The sequence below is a fragment of the Drosophila ficusphila genome, unplaced genomic scaffold, assembly GCF_018152265.1.
Source record: "Drosophila ficusphila isolate 14025-0441.05 unplaced genomic scaffold, ASM1815226v1 contig_436, whole genome shotgun sequence".
Lineage (NCBI taxonomy): Eukaryota > Metazoa > Arthropoda > Insecta > Diptera > Drosophilidae > Drosophila > Drosophila ficusphila.
In genome coordinates, this window is record NW_025064352.1 from 929,944 (window position 1) to 951,134 (window position 21,191).

Here is a 21,191-nt window from a genome sequence, read left to right on the forward strand (position 1 = left end):
TGTGAAAAGTGATGCAAGCATGTTATACAAAAATTACTGAATTAAATTCTGTGATGTCATTAGATAATAGAATCGCTTGTTTTTAACAAAATTATCACTTTCTACAGCTTATAAAAATAATATTATACATTTTTCAGAAAACGATTTCGTTTCAATGAATTCCAATTATGCCTTCCACATAAATTTACAAAAACTCTGATAAAGAAATAACCAAGAACTCAGATTTATTTTCTTCAGAAGAGCAATATGCAAATGGAACTGATAAAGCTCGCTGTTCGCTGATCAGGATTGTATAAATACGCATCGAGTTGCAGCCAAAGTCACAGTGTCTTCCAGTCTCTCAAGTCGAGCTAAAGATGTCGCCCAAATTCGCTCTTGCAGTTCTGCTCCTCAGCTGCGTTCTCCTGGGAATCGCAAATGGCCAACAGCGTTACCAGCAACGCCAGCAGTACAAACGACCAGGGGTATGTGTTGACTATTATAATTAAATTGAGCTTTCATTTTAATTGAGCCTACCTATATCATTCCTAATAGGTTGGAGGTCGAAACATGCCCCCTCCTGATGGCGGTCTTCCCCCAGACATGGGTCCCCCACCGAGTGGTGGTGCTGATGGAGGCGCCTTCAACCCCGACTGCATGCCCAACCAGCTGGCCAGCAAGATTGCTGACACCAGGACACCTAGGCCCAAGCCAAAGACAGGATAACCAAGATAAAGATATTTTTCGGATCGTTTCATTATGACCAGATACTCGCTTTCCTTTGTCAATAACTTTTTGGGTAATAACGAGAAAATAAAAATTTACCAATTTGTACGAGAATTAAAACGCAATTTGACATACAATTATTATCAACCATTTCCGACAAATAGTTCAAATTGCTTAAAAAACTGCTCAGACGGCATGTTATCCTCATGAATCGAATCTTGCAGTTCAGTATCGAAATATTTTACGAAATCCACTTTAAGTTCAGCATTGAATGGCGCAAGGAAGCGATAAATCGCAAAGCTCTTCCCCAACATCGTGTGAATGCAGCCGGCAACTGTCTGGAATAAACCTGAATCCATGCCCCAAAGGAGGGGGTTACCCGCCCACCGAACAGACGGACGTTGCCCGATTAGCGCTGCGAACACGAAAAACAGATATGCTAACGTGGCAAACAGCCGCAACAATCGGAGGTAGACCTGCCACGCCCCCTGGCCAACGGGGCAGAGCCAATAAAGTGTTTAACATTTTCGCCCGTACATTTTAATGGGGAAATGAAACAATTTCGGTGCCAACGACATGCAGGCGTTTTGGTCGATGGAACGGTGGGTGGTGCATGGTGGGTGTTGGGTGGTTGTGGGCGTGGCAGGGCGCATTATCCACGCCTATATGCAGATTAAGCGCGCATTTAACAATTTTACGCTGCATACATTTAGGCGTCGAACGGGCGGACAGGAAAATCCTCAGCCGGGGTTTCAGTAACCATTCGCTCGCCGTTGCCGTTGCATCAATAAATTAAATGCAGATTTTCGTACATGCAAGGGAACCGAAACCCAGCGAATTCGGTTCAATATAGCGGCGGCCAGCTTGGCAGCAGTTAGGAGTGCCAGGGAAATTGTTGCATGCAGTTAATTATTTTGCACAGGTTTTTCTGCATTGCAACTTCCACTTGCCCCGACGACTAATTGAAATAAAACATGCCCGCTTCGCAGTTTAATTAAATAAGGCCAAAAGCGGCCCGAAGTTGTTGCCTTCGACTCCAACTTCAGCTGGCATTAATAAATTTCAACTTAATTGCCGCGAAAATTGCATTATGCGGGCGCTGTCGTGTGAGGCAAAATGTCATTTTCCGATTGCCGCATCCTGGCCTCTCGGTTTTAATCAACTTGATGCCCTCTTTTCCGCAAATCAAATGGCGAATTCCACGCTCAAAAGGAAAACCTGATCGCAAGGCGTCGAGAAAATTCTTCGTTACCATTTTGCGGCAGGCGTGCATTTCTGGGCAACATGAACAGGAAACCAAAACGGCACTTAACAAAAAATGTATTAAGTCATAAAATTAAATTTTTAAAACTGATTACAAGAAGTCGAACTATATTTTGAGATTTGAGAACATTTTTGTTAATATTTAGGTTACAATGGCAAACAAAATATTACATTTTATCCATATCTGTCTTTATTTTTTCCCTCTAGTACATTTGGGGCATAAATCGGTGGAGAAACTGGCGGAGGCCCCCCTGACGGTGTAACTCCAGGTGGAGGTCCAAATAATATTGGACCGTGGGAGCCACCCATAGATCGTGATTGTACCTTCCATTAAATTTGAACAAGGTTAAATATAAATACAAAATGATTTTAAGGCTTGTGCTTACGTTCACTTTTTGTATTGGCTGTTTATAGTGGAGTTTCCGTCGATATGGATTCTGAGCATCAGAGATTCCCAGAAATACGAGAAGTAAAAAAAAGAGGGCAGATCTGAAGAACATGTTAAGGTCTTTGGTTTAATATAGACTGTAAGTTATGGCAGCAAGTCGCACCCTATTTATAGATTTCTGATATGAGACGCGAGGCCTTATCAGTTTTACTTAAGAAAATCTCTTCATGAGAATTATGAAATTCTTCGAATTACGTCTTACTGTTATGTTGATTAAAGTGCATATTTGTTGATTAAATGCATATTTCCAGTGAAACTTATTTAAAATCAAGAAAATGCATAAATACTTAAAACTTAATATTCTTGTTATATTATTATCAATAGCTTCTATTACAACTTAAAGTGCTTTTGATCTTATTAAGAAATTAAATCTAATTTTTTTCACAGTGCGCTGGGATGATGGGAGAGAGATGTATATCGGATAAGCCCGATTCTGGATAAGGTCCGTTCAAGCACACACACACACACACACACACACACACAGAAATTTGGCGAACTCTTGGGCTAACCAAATCCAATTGGCCAACATTCGTATGCGATTTCGGAAACCAAATCTGGTAATGGAAGGGTGAGAATCGAGACCGGGACTCTACGTGTGATAAATAAGGCTTTGGGAAGTCGGTGGCTGGGGTTTCTCCAGCTTCCACATTGTCCGTTTACCTGGCAGCCATTTTAGCCTCACCCCAAAAAAACTTTCAGCTACCAAACTCCAGCTGGACAACAATTTTCCGTTCGCCATTCGCTTTTGCATTTTCCCTTTTTTTTTGGGGCGTGTGCAGGTTTTGTGGTCTCCGCTTTCCTTCGGTTCGGTTTCGTCCTCAGCTTTTAGTAAAATTTGCATTTTGCTTGATTTACGGAAAGATTTGAGGCTATTGCAACGCAACTTTGATGTGTGTATCAATTTAGCCAAGTGTTAAGGTTAAGGATTCGGATTGCATTCGTCCGGGATCCGCTTGTTGTTTGTCCTGGTAAACATTTAGTTATTGCATAGTGGGGTTTTTTCAAAGCGTAGTATCCAGACAGCTGGAGAGAAAGGCAAACGCTGATGGAGTGACCGCACAGATAAGTCAATTGGCATTGCATTTGATTGCAGGTGTTTTCCGGTTGAAAATTTGGATGCTGTGTCTTGTTTGCCGAGCTTCTGCATTTTCTAGTTTAAAACCGAGGAGATATATTTCAAAGTTTATTAATCGTTTTTCGTAGTTCAAAGACAGAGTTAAATTATTAAATTACCCGAAGGTCTGATTACCTACTGGTCTTCAAAACATTTACTTAGTGTGAAAGGATTTAAATTCAAATGTGACACACATACAAATTTGTCAAGTATTGTAAACAAACAGGTTTTGCTCTTTATACCCTTGCAGAGCAAAAGGGTATTATAATTTCAGTCAGAAGTTTGCAACGCAGTCAAGGAGACACCTCAGACCCCATAAAGTTATATATTCTTGATCAGCATCCCGAGCAGAATCGGAATACATCTGTAGGTCTGTCCGTCTGTCCAACTGTCCGTCTGTCCATCTGTCCGTCAGTCCATCTGTCCGTCTGTCCGTTTCCGCGCAAACTAGTCTCTCAGTTTTAAAGCTATCTTGTTGAAACTTTCCCAAAAGGTGTGTAGTTATTGCACGCAGTATATAAGTCGGAACGGGCCGGATCGGCCGACTATATCGGATTGCTCCAATACAAGGGAATGAAATAAAAATTCTGACTCTGTTGTTTTTGATCAGATCGACTTGAATTCTTCAAGATGGCGTTTTCAAACTGTTATTGAATTTCGGATTAAATTTTATCAAAATCGGATAACTCCATCATATAGCTGCCATAGAAGAAAAATATATATCGAATTAATGGAAATAAATTGATAACATCGTTGTTTTTTATCCCACGAGCATGATTTTTTGAATATCAAGTTATTTAACAACGTTTTTTTTAACGTTTCATAGAAATCGGAGCACTATATCTTATAGCTGCCATAGGAAAGATCAAAAATTCTATATATAATAGAAATAACGGAAATAAAATTATAACATCGTTGTTTTTCATCAGATAAGCATGATTTTCGGAACGTAAAGTTTTCTATCGACTCTTGAATTACGAATTAAATTTGATCAAAATCGGACAAATATATCATATAGCTGCCATATGATCTATAGTCGAAAATATGGAAAATTAAAAGAAAAAGTGTCATAGCTTCGATGTTTTTTAGCCTTTATGTATTTTGTTTGACATATTTGATGACTGCTTCGGCTTGCCGAAGCTAGCTTCCTTTCTTGTTTTATGGTATGTTTATTTACCCCTTATACTCGTATAAGATTTTGGCATGCTTAACGTGTTTTCTTTGCAGTTGGTGGGTTTTACACCCGGTATGCAAATAGTTACGACTGTGCCGATTTTGCACCGAATGCAGCGTTTTATAGAGGCCCCCACCTCAAGCACGCATTAATTTCTCGGAAAAAACGTGCCATACTTTGTGGCTGTAATTTGGTTGAGCGCTCTCCTAACGACTTTTCTCACAAAAGTCATAACCTGCCAGGCAGACAAACGCAGACGAACAAACAAACAAACGACTTAAGTGCAAACAATTAAAAGACAAACAGCTCAATGCTGGCTCACACCCAAACAAACAGGCAAGCAAACACCCACACACTCGCATTTCGGGGCACACATACGGATGCGCAAACAAGGAATTCGCAGGAGTTGGATTTTTGGGCCGCGACAGAAGAAGAAGTTTTTTCTGACGGCTCAAAAGTCGAGCCATGACATCTGAGCCAGAGTTTTAACTTTTTGGGCTTCTCCTTTTTTTACACACTTTGCCAGCGCAGAGATTGTAAATGAGAAGATTGGCGAAAAAGTTGGTGGAACTTCGAGTTGGGAGGCTATTGAAAAGTGAGGGATATAGGTAGGCACACATATGATCTGTTTGCGGATTTAATAAAAGACATTTCCCAGAAAGGGAATATTTAATTTAGGAAACCTTGCCTCTGACTTTTATTAAAAGTTTGTGAAAAGGTTAACGCTGTGTGAAAGAAATTAATAGAGTTTTTAAGCAGCATTTAGGATTTAGAAGAACTCTATTTTGAAATATTTTAGTCATAATTTAAGAAAAATTTTCCTTTTTTTTTTTAAATTTCCGTACATGCACAGTAAATGGCAGGAATAACCTCAAGATTTATGAAAAGCAAGTTGAAAATATGCTTTGCATTTAAATGGCATTCCCCCTTTTCGCCATTTTCTCAGGCATCTGAGTTTCAGCCTTTTCAGGCGTAATTTTCAGAGAATGCCAGCCTTTTGTTGTATTAAAAAACCACACCATTGCAGTGCATATATTAAGTGTGTTAAACGTGTCTGAATCTGGGACTGTTTTCTCCATTTCCTTGTTTTTCCTTTACTCGGGCATGTCATTCAATCATTTCTCGAGGTGGAAGCGTCAACACATTCCTCGTAATAAAATGCCCGACAATCTGCTCGTGCTGGAATTTGGAATTTTGATTTTTCAGGTAACGTCAACACGGGCAAAAAAGAAGGTGAGTGCTAACGGGAGATGCGGAGGGAAAAAGAGGGATGAAAACGATGGGCGGGGCTAATCTCACGGCGACCGCCAACCGCACATTAGCACAACGGAATGGAATGGACGATGGGGAAAGGGGGAACGGGGGAAAGAGGGGGGATCGTTGAAGCTGGGATGGTCGGCAAACATTTGGGCCTGACAGCGGCCAAAAAATCGTGCATTGACGATGATAACGCTCTGGACCCGGCTGACATCAACCATCGACCGTCGACCGTCGACCATCGACCATCGACCATCGGTTCCTGCATATTCACGCCGCATTAGCGCTCGGTGGCCAGGCGTTCCGGGCCTGCAAACCGGACACAGAGCGTCGCATTTGGGTTTGGTTTGGTTTGGTTTTCGCATTCGAGTTTGAGTTGGAGTTTTCAGGGAGGCGGGGGAGTCCGGTTCTGTAGCTTGTGGTCCCACCCAACGCTAACGCTGATGCTCCGCCTCGGTTGATGCTTTTGACACGATCTACTGATTTCCGCCGCGCTGTTCGCTCTCTCCGCCCCCGAAACTGAATCCCAAATGGCCGCCCAGTTGGGTGGCTCTCGGCTTGGCGGCCAACTTGCGAGCTAAACGTATGCTAATCGGCTTGTTTGGCGCAGGTGGGCCGTTTGCAGGTGATGTCCAGCCAGCTAGCCCCTTCTGTTGAATGCATCAAATGTCTGTGGCATTGGGCCAGCGAATAGCTATCATATCTCCATTGGGCAGGAGGTGAATGCGTCAAAACTTACTCATTAATTTCACACTAAATAGTTATTTTTAACAATAGTCTTATTATTGCAGTCACTGTATTAGAAAAAAACGGAATTAAATATATATAAACTTTATAAATGAATCTTAAATCATTTTTGTGTATTCGGTGTATCTTTAACCAATTCAAATTTTAGTTGTAATTAAATACCAAGCACACACTTAAAAACAAAGTTTTTCCCCCTGCATTGTGTGAGTTCTGAACCCAAGTTGTACTCCCTTTTAACGCACTGACAAGCGGTAAAAATAATATCTTTTATTAGCATAATGAAGCCATAAACATTGCAACAGTTAACCCGCAAAGTCAACAAGTCAACAGCATAGATAAAATCAGCAGTTGGCCACATTAACTTCAATTCGCTCCCTCGCACACGCACCATTGCATTCCTGCATTCCTGCACTTTCACACAACTACAACTACAACGCCCGATAAGCGATCGCAGGACACAAAAAGAGCAAAAAAAGAAGAAGAAAAAAGAAAGGGGAACCCCATTTACATGCAGCGCAGGCAGGGCGGAAACGGAAGTGCCGAGGCAGCTCTGAAATAATATCAAAAATGGCTGCCGGAGGCGGCAACAAAAAGTTGCAGCTGGTCACAAATCATCTTAGGAGCTACGTGCTGCAGCCGATGCCAGTGTTGTAAAATGCTAACGAGCCCCGGCAACCTTTGTTGTCCTTCCCCGCCCACTGCCACGCCCCCGTTGCCACCCATCACCCCCATCATCATCATCGTCGTCGCTGTCGTCGTTGTCGCCGATGTCGTCGCTTTTGAGTGACTTTGGCATGAATGCGGAAGGTGGCCGGCAACTAATTTAGCCGGCTGCCTTTGCAAAGTCAGCGGCATTTCATTTCCCGGGATTATCCACGGCTGGCGTTCTCGGAAAGGCATTCTCAAAGGAGCTGCCGAAAGGGATCATTTTAAATCCTATTAGGGCTGAGCCGAATTAAAAAAAAACTCTTTATATTTACGAAGGATATACAACCAACAGACTTGAGTCTTGTTAAACTTGATCAGAATTGGCTACAACAATATTAATTAGGTTAATTATTTCACAACGATATAATAATTAGGGTACAAAACGTGGGTAATATTATATTACTCATACAAGACTAAGGTTGAAGCATATTTTTATTAAAACGTTTGGGTGACCAAATCAAAAATTGTATTGAATTATTTTATTATTTATATTATTTGTTATATATTTTAAATAATTGAAAGAAAAGAAAAAATAGTTTAATTAAGCTATGCTCAGATTTATTCTATTGTGTATCAATATTCGCCTTTTGGCGAAGCCGTTTCTTGGAATTCCAAGTTTAAGGTAGCATCTACGTCTCAGTTTCAGCGAGGAGCAGCTGGCGGCACCTGTGCAGCGCAGCCAGCAGTTGCAGGCTGCAACTATAAAATACCAATTTACTCCGCATGCAGTTAGTATACTTTCTTGGCAACGAGAGCCGCCTCCTGCCCGCCTGGCCGCCTGCCTGCCGCACAATCCCGATCCCTGATTCCGGAGCAACCGATTCCGGCTGGCATTCTGCCCTGCATCTGGAGTTGGAGTCCGGAATGCTGGGATGGCACAAGAGTGCGGATGGGTTTCCTTCTTCTATTTTTTTTTTTCTTGCTCTGCTCTGCTCTTGGTTTTCTTTTAGCCGGAGCCATTTTATGTATTTTTATGGTAGGTTGCAGCCACTGACGCTGCTGCCGCTTGGCCCGGAAAGCGGAAACCGAAAATTGCTACTTATTATGTTACTAACTTTGTGTTGCCGGCAACGCTCGGCGACTCCTTCTGTCCCAACTCCTTGTTTGTGAATGTGTGGGTGTGTGTGTTAGTGTGTTTGTATTTGTGTGTGTGTAGAGCCGGGCCCGTTGTTGGCTGGTGTGATAATGTCAGGTTTTGTTAAAATTAAATTGCATGTCTTGCTGCGTTGAAGTTAAATTATGGCCTCCCAGGGTCGAAGGTGTGGCATTCAACTTTACATCTCCAACTGGGAATAGTTTCATGAAAACTTTTTTAACTCGAGTAGCTTTCAACTTTAAACGTTCCATAGAATAAAGCTTTGGGCCATATATGCATAAAAAAACACACATACTACACACACAAATTTCATCGGAAGATCAAACAGTTTTTTAAAGCCTCATGTTGACTATTTTTTGGGACATTTTCGCATTTCTTTTTCACATTTTCCCAGCGGGGCGGCAGAAATATAACATTTTTTGCGTTTCACCGCAAACAGTATGCAACAGATTTTTTCTTAGCCACATGGTGCCGGGACAAAAACAGTCGCCCATTTTAGCGAGCGCGCCACAGCGCCAAAATGTATGCAATGCTTCCTTTTACTTGCGGTTTTTTGTTGTTTTTTTTTTTTTGTTTTTTAGTGGATTGCGATAACCACACGCTGTGATTTTTACCGGCATTACGAAATATTAACAGCATACAGCAAACATAAGAAAAACGATATTTCCCTTTTAAGACAGCCCGTGGCTCTCGGAGAGGGGAAAATTTGAGTAATGGCTCTTTGATGCCCCAGAGACTTGCTTTGTGGTAATGGACTTGTCTTGCAAATTCCGTTTTGTTGAAAATTTAAACTTTAAATTACTTGTGGCGAAACACAGTAGATTAAATTAGTTTTAAGTGGTGGTAAAGAAAGAGAGCACACAATTATTTTATATATCAATTTATTTGGCTTTCTACTACCGAAAGTTTGCCCAGCAATTAAAATAAAGCAAAGAACACAGCCATTTGCAGATCCATCATCGACTGTCCGTTCTCAACTATCCTTGACCTTGGCAAAAGAATAAAAGCTGCAGTCGTTGCTGGGAATTCATCTGGAAATATTTTCCCCAAGCCATCAACCCTTTCGGTCGTGGCAGCTTTGACCAACATGAAAAACAACACGTCCCCTGGCAATAAATCTTGGCCGACGAGTGTTTTGCACGTATGCGGAAGGAAGGAAAATTCTAGAGACAAGACCAAAACACACGCAATGCACGACAGACAGGCGACATATCACATTTCAAATACCTTCGCTGTTTTTCTTTTAGTGTACTCAGGAAAAAGGCAGTGCATTGCTGCGACCTTTAGACAATAGTAGACAAATACGGCAACTACAATGCAAAGCGGAGAGAATAGCCCCAATGAGCCATAACGTTTTCCCATTTTCAATTGGAAATTCCGACACGCTGCCCTCGGTTGCTCTGTAATTTATTGGCTTCCCAGTTCCCGAGTTTCACATGTACTTCAAACACCCCGAGCATCGTTGGGACTGGGCGGCCAAACTGTCCCCATATTTGCCGCTCCGAGGAAGGCAAACATTAACGAATGTTCAACTACCTCCGTATCAATATCGGCCCGCTGCCCCGCCCCCTTCTTTTTCCGGCGGCCGGGCGTGTATCTCCAAATTGAGTACGTGTTGTTCTAGCTGTTGAACGTGTTTCGGTAAGTACTCGGGCCAGAAACGTGTGTGGAGGGCGCCGGGAAGTTGGCAACATATTTCTTTCAGTTATATGGATTTCCAGACGTGTCTGATTGCCCTCTAATGGCATTTTATTGCATTTATTAAAAAGAACTTAAGAGCTCCGGGGCTAATACCGAATTCCGCAAATTAGATGCTTAAATGGCATTGTTTTTAAAAGCAGGAGAGCGCCCAAGGTGCTTAAAATAACGTGGCGTCGTCAAATAATGAAAACACAGATAATGGGTTTAGCAGATTAAATATAATAAATATGAAAGTATTTAGAGATTGATTTGTGGATTAAATTTACTGATACTGGTTTTATTACTTAAGTTACCGAATTTAAAAAAAAATTTTATGTATGTCATTTATTGTGATTACATAAGTGATGCGTTGTGGTCGTGTTAAAATGAATACATTAATTATCGGTTGCACTTGAGAATTTAGAATATCCATATAGTCAGAGATTGTTGCTATAAAAACCCAGTTTTTTTCCTCTTAAAAACCTTTCAATTTAGAGCCTCCTGCCAAATTGGTAATACCTCAAAATTTATACAACTCCTAGTGGAGAAGACCTTTGCTTATGTTGCGGCTGCTCCGCTTAGAGTATTCGCCGAAGGATAATGCGATCGCATTAACATGCAACGATCCCGATCGATGAACAGACTGCGTCGTTTCAACATAATCTCACGCTCAAGACGGGCTCGTGAGTTGACCAAATCGGTTTTAACCCTTTCAGCCTCTTCAAGTTCATGGAGAAGAGCGGAAACACTGCTCTGGATTGTGTGAACGCCATCAATGAGCTCTTGTTGGGCCAAATCGCGACAGTTCTCCACATTTGGCCGATAGCCGCGATTGTCCATGCGCGTCTGTGCCACTTTCATGGAGGCATCAAAGGTGCCAATGCGTCGTTTCATCTGCTCAATGCGATTCTCCACATCGGCGAGTCCTTGCAGGACATTCTTGAGGTCATTCTCGAAACGCTGCACTGCTTCTTGAGTGCAGTTGATTCTGGAGGTCAGTGCCTTTTCCACCACATCAGCCTGAGTGCGAATATCCCTGGCTGCATTCATCATGGTTGCATTGAGGGTATTTCGCAGGCTCACGGATCTAAGGCGGCACTTCTCACACTCATCCAAGGTCTCCATGCTGAAGTGCTCCCAGTACTTCTCGGATGCCTGTTCCGGTGGCTGTCGCACCGCTCCAGGTCTGAACATTATGGTTCTCGAACTGTTATTTAATCCAGTGTTCAGGGTATCAATCTCATAAGCCTCCTTCTTGTCACTCCAATCGTATTCAAGGCGCTGACGAGCCGTGCGATTCTCCACCTGTTGCGTATTGAAATCATCCAGAGTTTTCATCAACAGCCTTCGGATTTCTGCAATCAATGCCAGTTCGTTGATCAACTCCTCTTCAACTTGATCGCGAACCAATTCGGTGTCTGGCCTCGTGGTTCTTTTTTCAATGCACTCCTTTGCAATTGATTCGGGAACCCCAAGAACCACCATTGATTTCCGCAGCTTAATACGCTCCACTTCCATGGTGGAGATCTCATCAGCCATCGCCTTAATGGCATTTTCCAGAGTATTCTTCCATTTGCCAATCAGCTGCGAACGGATCCTCAGTTTTTCGGTGGTTTCATTTTGAGATTTGGCCACCAAAGCAGAAAGTCTCAGATACTCGGTGGTCGAACTGAAGCGGTTTCTATGGAATAATATTTCTTGCTATAGAGATTTGTTCAAGGTAATGGCTTTATTTATTTTATCCCTACTTATCTGCTCTGATTAGGCTGCTATTGACATTCTGCACCGTCTCGTGATTCCTAGTGCGCCACTCGTTGGGACTGTATCGGGTGATCGAATAGCGATCCACAACTGGACGAGTACCCGTGATGCCAGCCATTGGACTCCAGTCCACCTTTCCGGATGCCCAGGGACCAATCGGACCCATTGGCATCAGCTGGTCTTTGTGAGGCAGCTCGTCACCCTGTTGAGGCAAATAGCACGGGGGATTTCGCAGGTCATCTGCTTCGGGGTCCACAGATCGCTGTAAAAGAAAATAATAATAAAATGAGAAATATAATAGATCATTTTTATGATCGGGTTGTATTAATAATTAATACATATACTAAAGTAAATTATTGAGCTCATGAGTTTAAGCTGTATTATATTAAAACTTTGTCGAACTCACGGCAAATTGCACTTCCTCCATTCTTAGCGGCTTCTGCGACTGTTGGAATTGATCCGCTCGAATGTCGGCCATCTGCATTTGCTGTTGGTCAACTCCCGCCTGAAGGTCACCCTGAAGCTTCTGGTGTTCTTGGGCGGCAGCCATCATATTTTGCAGCAGGTGCTGCTGGGCGGCTTCATCGGGATGAGGGGTCAAGGCCACCAGAGCTGGTTGGGGTGCCTTCTTCAATCGATGGGAGGGCGGCTCCGTTGGCAGTGGACAAATCAGCGGAGCAGGACACTCAGGTCCCGGATTCAACTCGATTTTCTTGCCACATTCCACCCTCCCCTCGGGCGTCTTCCCTTCAAAACAATTCATTTTGTGTAAGCTTTTAAATAACTGAAAAAATTACAAAAAAGTGTAATGGAATTCAATTGAACTACGAGTGTGTATTGTTTGATGTTTGAGTCAGACTAGAACTGAAAATTTTGAGTAATTGTTTGAAGTTTACAAACAAATATAGTGGGTTGCTGGGGTGCGTCATTGTTTTTTTTGGGTTGATAGCAACGGTTACTATATTGTTGGTTTAATACAGATTTTAAGAATTTTTTTTTTTACTAATTTTTATATTGGTAAACTTTTATTTTGAAACCGCTAAAAATAAAAAACATATACTAGTAGTTGACGATTCTCGACTGAATACTAGCAATTTAGCAAAAAATAAACCCCGTTTGATAGACTCAATTTCATTTTGCCATATTCTGAAAGAACATGATGGAGAACTCGAGGACATTGGCGGGCTTGTATCGCAGCAGATTGAGGACATAGTCCTGCATAAAATCGGCCAGCTGTGAGTTGCTGCTCAGATAGCTGGTGGCATTTTCGTAGTTAAGGGCCTTGAGCTCCCGGAATTTCCGTGACAACTGCTCGTTTTGGCGCCACATGAGCTCCAGTTTGGGCAAGATGGTTTCCTTTCTCTTCGGCGGCATGCAGGCGGCATGAAGGAGATAATTGTATCCCTTCCAGTAGTGAAGGACGATTCGACCTTCTGCGGTCATGAAGGTCTCGGCGACATCCTGCAGTTCGTCGTTGAAGCAGTGTTGTGTGTAAATGTGCACGACATTCTTATAGGTGCGGTAGAATATCCTCACAATCTTACGCTCCTTGGAAACTATAAGATTACAGCGCAGGACCCTTCCATATAAATTCATTGTATAGTACTCAAAGTTGCCCACAAAATTGTTACAGACCAAGTGACGCATCAGCAGCATTATTCCTCCATCAAGGACGAAAACATGATCACGATCCTTGATATCAATTCGAGCCTTGAATCTCTGAACTTCCTCGTTTATCTTCGTCTCCCGAATCGCAGTAAGCATCAAATCAGCATGATTTCTAAGTTCCAATGTCTTTTCCACACGAGTATTGTCGATGCGATCGAACTCTGACCTCTTCTCACAAATCAACAAGAACTTATCATCGTACTTTCCCTTCAGCTGATGGCCACATTCCACCAAACCCTTGCCCTTCTTCATTTTGCTGCTACTGAAAACCACATAGCCATCAAAGGACTCCTCCACGTTCAAACAGAATTTCCCAATTTGCTCCAGTTCGCGTTCGAAAAAGACCTTAAGGTTTTCATTCAACTTGCAGTTGGTGTTTCGCAGTTTTGAGATGAATAACTGCTCCTTGAAGATGATCGCGTGTTTGATAGGCAGGAAATGCTTGGGATTGATTCCCCAATCGCACACTTTGTACTGATCATCCGATGGTTCGATGGGTCGCAACAAGGCTGAGATAATACTGGACACACTGATCTCATCCTGGGCATCCAACTTGTCCAACTCCTCGCAAGCTTCATTGGCAGCACGTTTCTTGTTTGGATCTCGAAACTCGTCCAAATCGCAGGTCAAAAAGAGCGGTGGATCCAGATGCATTTCCGACTTTTTCTCGACATCTTCAGGATGCAGGTTAGTGTTATTATTACCTTCTTAATGGATGGTAATTCTTACCCATTGTTCAGATTTTAACAGTAGATTTTTTTTGATTTTGTAAATATAACTTTTTCAAATTTCGGTCTGCTAGGTAAATTATTCATACGTATGTCAGCAGGTAAAGCATTAAAGCAAAGGTAGAATGGTTAATTTTAAATTGATGAATGTCAAGAATTTGCACACATACCAATATTTTCTTGACCGCTCTTGTAAAAAAATAAACCTAATCTTCGCAAAGAAAATTTACAATAAATATTTTAATGCCCAAATAAGACTAAATAACAAAATACTGTTGAATATTTTTTTTTTGCTGCAGTCCAACACAATCGGATTTTGTTTTCTATTTGTTTTTTTTTTTTTTTTTTTGAGTATCCTTATAGTTGCCCGAGAACTTGACTTGGCAATTAGTCAGAGAATCATCTAAGTAACGTTCTCCGGGAACTTTTTGAAGTGAGCAACAGTGAAGTTGCCCCCGGGCGAAGTGAAACATTGTCATCAAAATTGGCGCTGCAGCAGGCGGAACAAGCAGAAGAAAGCCTGACATGCTCCTCAACTAATTGCAAGGCCAACAGCTCTTCAGACGACTTAAAGAGCGACAAACGGCATGTTCAACTGCCGGAGTTTGGGGGGTTGACAAGTGTAAATAAGGCCAAAAGGACGATTTCCTTTATGCGTGGGTGTTTGTGTGTGTGTGTGATGGAGCTTGAGCTTCAATGAAAGCGACTGTAAGCGAATGGGCAGCAAATAAAAGGGTCGCAGGACGAAGGACATGCTCATTGTTGTTGGCTCATTAAAAGGCAAGCAGCGTGTGCGAATATAAACAGTTCAAGGTGGGTCCTTCCCCACACACGGACACGTGCAAAAGGGATAAGGAAGGCACAAAGGCTGAACAATAAATAAAATGACCGGCCTTCGAGGCCGGGCAATATTAAATTTGTTATTAAGCTTGTAATTATTTGCCGAGCCGGAAATGTAGGCATCTGCCCGCCGCCGTTTCTCCGTTTTAACAACGCGAATTACGCCCGATGAAAATGAAAATATAAATAAATTATGCAAAAGACAAAGACAATGCGTTTTTTTTTTTTTTTTTTTTTTTTTATTCCTTTCACTGCCTTCCATTCAGACTCGAGATCTCTCTCGTTGTCCGCTTATTTCACAGTCAAGTAAACTTTGAAAGAGAGGATACTCGAAAGGACAAAGGAGGCCTTGGGGCAAGGACCGAGTCTTAAGTTCTTTCCCTGCACCGGAAAAATAAATCTAACCGCCAATCATCTGCATTCTAAAACGGTGAGATATATATTCAAAACTATTTTCAAGTGTTGAAATCAAAGAAAATGTAAATGTAAATGTACATAAAATGTGCTTTAAAAACATTAAAATTTTATTATAACTTATAACACTTAATTTTCAACGTTCATACTTTATTTGGTTTCAAATAGTGCATCAATAAAAAATGCGGTTGAGTTCGCTTTTATTTTCACAATACTTTTTAATTAATGCATTGTGAAACCCAGAACTGTGATATTTCGTTTCTTCAGTGCGTTTATTTACGTTGGAATTCTCATTAATTTGTTATGCATTTCTCTCTACGCGTAAATTAACTACAATTGTTTCTGTGCGACGTCCACTTACATTTAATCTTCGTCTTCATCTCCACACACTTTTCATTCGTTTGGGCCATTCATTGCGCATTCATTTCAGGCCTCGTTCATTTCCTTTGCATTTGTTTTGCATTTCTCATCATTGTTCGCCCTTTAACCTGCCCCACCACGCCCACTGCCCCGCCCCCAGAGTGCTAAAATAAATCAAATGTGCGAGTGTGTGTGTGTAAGGCCAAAGAGGAACTGACACAAGGAACCAAAAAAAAAGCGAAAAAAAAAAACAACTAAAAAAGCGAAAACAAATCTTTAATGAAAATTGTAACCGCTGCGGCTGTGCAAAAAGCCATTGGGAAACCGTTGGGAATGGGAAAAACAGGCGGGAGTTGAAGGGGCGGGGGAAAACTGTTGGTAATCTCCAGGCCCACATGTATCGGGCTTGTGGGCTTTGGATTGCGGATTGGGTGGCGGTGGGGGCTTAAGGGTCAGTAATAAATGTCATGATATGAAATTTATTTACGCGCTGCGAAAAACCAAAGCAAAGGAATGCAATAACAACAGAGCCAAGGACCAAGTACCAAGAACAAGAATCGGAAGGACAATGCCGCAAACACTCTTTCTCACACACACACGCACACACACGATAAAAACATTGGCCAAATCGCAAAAGACAATTAAACTGGAATCCAAAGAAAAATGCCAAAAGGCCAGAACGGATGATAGGAAACCTTGATTCAAGCTGCCCATTGAAATTTTGTTATAATTGCTACACGCAGAAGAATGCCGTTTTTATAAATATTAAATAGAGTGAAGATTAGCCGAAGCCAAGTCCAAAATAAATACAAATAATAAACATTGAATCAATATTTATTGTTCAACAAAAGAACAAACTCTTATGTCTTCAATATTTTACTGTGACGTACAGTGTAAAATATTAGGTTGTGCAATAAAACGTTTAAAGCAACAAAGCAGTTCATAGAGGGTGATAAATTATTAAACGGATTTCACACAAAAACAAAAATGAATATAATGGATTTAAAAAATCTTAAATGTACAGTTCATTTATATTTAAACGCAACACCCAGCTTACACACTCAGGAGCTAACCCTGTTCAAAAAATGTTGAAACGGCTGAGATTTCCTTGACAACGTCCTTCAGAGGCACAGCTGCAATTATACCAGAGACACGCAACAAGAGACGAACAAAGAAAAGCCCAGCTTCTCCTCTGATAGCAAAGTAAATAGTACAAATTCTCGCAATTTTTCTGTAATTAACACATCCCTCCAGTCAAATTGAGTAGGGGAAAATCCCCTTAAGTCACATATGCGATATATCATACAAACTCTGGCACCCCATTGGGCAGAAAGGACTGTGGGCATGAAACCTGAAACAGGTGGGTTGAAATGGGGGGTTTCTGTATGGGTGGAATGCGATTAGGAGGGGCTCGTCCCACACATAAAGCACAAAAGTGTTGTCAGCTCGCATCGCATTTTTATGAGCTGTTCATGCGAAAGGACATGCAAGCCATCTTCTTGTTATATTAGTGTTTTGTTCATGTCAAGTTTAAGTGGCATCTCTTGGCATAATTTTACAGCCACGCAGTGGTAAATATGCGTTAATTGGGTAATTAAGCATTCAAAAGCATAATTTCACATGACAAGCTAATTTCTTTTGTCATGAACTTACACTATTTCACATATAGATGTATAAAAGTATCCCTGAAAAGATTCAACTAAACTTTAATATTATTTATTGCAAAAATGACTATTAAAATCATAGAAACTGTGCTCTTTGCTTATTGGTATATATTCATATTGATTTTTATCAAATATACAGATAAGCCAAAAGTTATAGGAATATAAACAACCACGACTCATTCCCCCATTCCCACATCTTTCGTTCTCGTTGAGAACAACACAAAAACTTTATTGTATAAAATGCAAATTATTTTGCAATTTGATTTCATTATACAATCCCAGCGAGTATTATCAAGTGGAGACGTTCTTTGTTCTTCCCTTCAACCATTTTGCATTGACAAGGAAACAAACCCCGAAACTCGGAAAAACTGCAGTGCAAACGGAAAACTTTAGGCAAGGTGTTGTATTGTTGGTGTTGTGGTAACAGGTGTGTCTGGAAAGCTGAAAAACAAGCGAAAAGCGGCAAGTGCACAGTCTGTTGGAAAAAGTTGATTGTTGTCTGGTTTTGCTTATTTTACAATAATTTCATATCTTTTGTTGTATTTTTCATTTTGAAGTTTTCGCCGAACACTGCCTCCTATCTTTGTTCCTGCAAATATCTATTTACATTGCATAATTTTCCGAAAATATGGTAAAATATACTCCTTGTTTATTGATTTTAAACTAGATGGGTAAAAAGTTTTGTTTGCCCAACAAACTGGCTAACAATAACCAAATAGAACGCAAGCGTTTATGAAAACTTTCCATTTATCTTTATTAATGGCCAGCTGCGATGCCTTCATACCTCTTACAAAATAGTAAAACAATAGCCTTCCAAATGGTGCGTAAGACTTTTAAAGATTGCTTTCGTATGCAATATGCAACCACACAGCGTCAATCAACTTCACAACTTTTTTAATGAACTGAAAACAGACAGGTAATTGACTTAATTAAGGATTATAAAACGACAAACATGAATATTTAAACTGAGATGATAGTAGCTGAAGGCTCTTAGAAGGTAGTTGGTTCTGGTGGATTAATTATCACGGAAAAATCTTAGCACTTGAGTAAGAACAAACCTTTTTCACAAAGTAAATGGGGAAATGTTTTGATTTAAAACCTTCAGCAGCCTTCTATTTTACAAGGTTAAGGGGATCTGATCAGATAGTCCCAATTACCTCAGTAAGCTCCACAAAACATTTCGCCGAGTCTGCCCAAAGGCTTTTAATACTTTTAGAAAAGAACGTTGAATGGCGGGACTCCAATTAAACTCATAAATATGCACCCCTTTCATTCAGTAAGTTCGCCACCAAAGTTGTTTAAAAAACTGTTTGCAAAAGTGTAAAGTGAAAGCAAATATATTTGCAAGCGCATAAAAAAAGCCATGAAAACCGGCGAGTGACATGTGAAAGGAGTGGAAGGATGTGGCGGCAGGATAGCTGGCAGGCAGTTGGGCGTAAACCACTCAAAGGCGCAAATAAATACACCGCCCGCATTGGTGGGTGAGGTCCTTTGTTTGCCCGCCAGTGTATATGTTTGTGTAGGCTCACGTATGCCCCTGAATGTGTGTGTTAATTTGCCAACAAAGACACGTACATACACGCCAACAGCATTTAAGAGATTTGCCAAAAGAGAAAGTTCGCACCTGAAAGACATCCCTGGGCTGGAGTGTTTGCCATGCCATTGCTATTAATTTGAGCGCGCTACATAATGGCTGTGTCAATATTTTTCAAACATTTTCTAAACATGGATAAGTCCTTGAAAAAAGGCCCAGAGAAGCCAAAAGAGTATTATGCCTTTGAATAAAAACTTAACGCCGTGTTGGACAGTAGATTAAAGTTCGCAGAAAAAAGAGAAATTTTGTAAGCCTTGCGGGATACTGAATATTTTTACATCAATAAAAACATTTTATTTTTTTTTTTTATTTATTTTTTTAATATTATGATAATTACCTTTTTACCTAAGGTTCTTAATAGAAAACAATTATGTGTGCGGGAGTAAAAAGAACATATGTTTTAACTCCTATCAACTGATTCAAAAACAAAATGGATCTGGCATTAACTGCTTACGGCGTTACACTCTCCAAAATGGTAAAAAACTCAACAGGCAGCAGAACAAGCAAGTGCTCCAAATTGAGACTACACATGGAAAACCCTGCAGCGGATAAAATCGCCCCGTTGGATGGCAGGGCATATCAATCAACGTTCTGAAAGGGACTCCATTGTGCGTTAACAAGTGGCACGTTGTCGGATTGATACACAGGCTCGAAAAAGCGAGCGGTGGAATAGAAAGCAGGGCAGGGCCAAGCCAAAAACCGAAACCAAGCCAACCATGATGTATCTATAACTGAGCCTTGGCTTTCTCCAACGTTTTCCTAGTTTCAGCTTTTTGCCGAAAGATCTCCCTGCACAGCTCGCAGTTCCTACCTAAGCGACAATTGTAATACACTTAAGAAATTCCAAAGAAATATAGAAAAAAAAGGAACTTAGTAAAGATACAAAATTTGTTGTTCCTAAAATGTATTAAGTTGTATTAAGTTCTCTACTCATGGATTCAAAAACCATAAAATAGCTTTATAAATCTGGTTTTAAGGAGACAATAATAATTCTAGCACCTCTTTCTATATTTAATTTTTGTGTGCTTTTAACATGACAACTTTATGTAATTTTTTAGTGAGTGTATGATTTTGATTCTTCTGAATTTCGGTGTGATTTTTATTCCGTGTACAGATGCCAGCTGCAACTCAAACATCAACAGTTGCGCCACTACTTGCAGGTTCCTTCGAATGGAGCTGTATCTGCTCCATCGTTTGGCGGAGTATGTCACCGACAACGTGGCCTGAACACACGAGTTTGGCAGGACAAAAGATGGCAGGGCGGCAGGGATATGGGGCATGGTGCTCGAACAAGTCATCAGCCATGTACAGGAAGTTAGTTAGGCGGGCCCCGATTCCCATCCGAGTGCCAGTCTCAATCCCAGTCGAGGCACTGCCAAAATGTCACCAGCGACAAGTTGTTCAAACAGCAAATTACATGAAGCCTTCGAAGATGGAGCTGTGGGGCAGGACGATCTCCCTTTAAAGTCACATGGCTCCAGAGATTTTTCGTGCAATTCCCCAAACGTGGCAGCATTTTGAATATGCCTTCATTTTGCATTTTCCACCTTTTTGCGACTGCATATGGTTGCTATTGTTGGCGTTGATAATACCTCATGGCCCGCGCCCTCGAGTGTTACTTTTGGGCTTGTTGAGGCACAAAAGTGCACTCGGCTATTGAAAATCCAACAACTGATAGCAGGCGCTGCATACAAAGCAGCCAAGGGAAAAACAACTGGAGAAGCGATGAATAAAGCTGGCCAAAAAGGACGAATACGAAATGCACTTTGTTAAAATCGAATACGATTGTAAAAGGGGATTTCCGATATTAAGAAGTAAGAATTTTTATTTTGGGGGAACTCAATATTTTATTAGGCAAGCAATTACTCCTTTTACTTAAATAGTTTAAGATTATCCAGCTGCTTACTATTTAAAGGGTAACTACTAAAATGTAGAGTAAATGTCATATAGGAAGTCAGGGAAAAATAGAA

At 41.1% G+C, this 21,191-nt stretch overlaps 3 protein-coding genes across 3 annotated transcripts; 1 reads left to right on the top strand and 2 right to left on the bottom strand.

Moving 5' to 3' along the window:
- Positions 1-356: 356 nt before the first annotated feature.
- Positions 357-705, top strand: LOC122320270. The gene is made up of 2 exons (XM_043208413.1): positions 357-468; positions 542-705. Exons 1-2 carry the CDS (start codon positions 357-359, stop codon positions 703-705), a joined length of 276 nt encoding a protein of 91 aa, XP_043064348.1.
- Positions 706-10,412: 9,707 nt separating this feature from the next.
- LOC108086351 (tektin-4) lies at positions 10,413-12,821 on the bottom strand. The gene is made up of 3 exons (XM_017183251.2): positions 12,360-12,821; positions 11,941-12,215; positions 10,413-11,873 (listed from the first exon to the last, which is right to left on the bottom strand). The coding sequence occupies exons 1-3, from the start codon at positions 12,714-12,716 to the stop codon at positions 10,751-10,753; spliced, it is 1,755 nt and encodes a 584-aa protein (XP_017038740.1). The 5' UTR covers positions 12,717-12,821; the 3' UTR covers positions 10,413-10,750.
- A 129-nt stretch (positions 12,822-12,950) lies between these two features.
- Positions 12,951-14,462, bottom strand: LOC108086347. The gene is made up of 2 exons (XM_017183248.2): positions 14,351-14,462; positions 12,951-14,295 (listed from the first exon to the last, which is right to left on the bottom strand). Exons 1-2 carry the CDS (start codon positions 14,352-14,354, stop codon positions 13,085-13,087), a joined length of 1,215 nt encoding a protein of 404 aa, XP_017038737.1. The 5' UTR covers positions 14,355-14,462; the 3' UTR covers positions 12,951-13,084.
- Between the last annotated feature and the right edge of the window lie 6,729 nt (positions 14,463-21,191).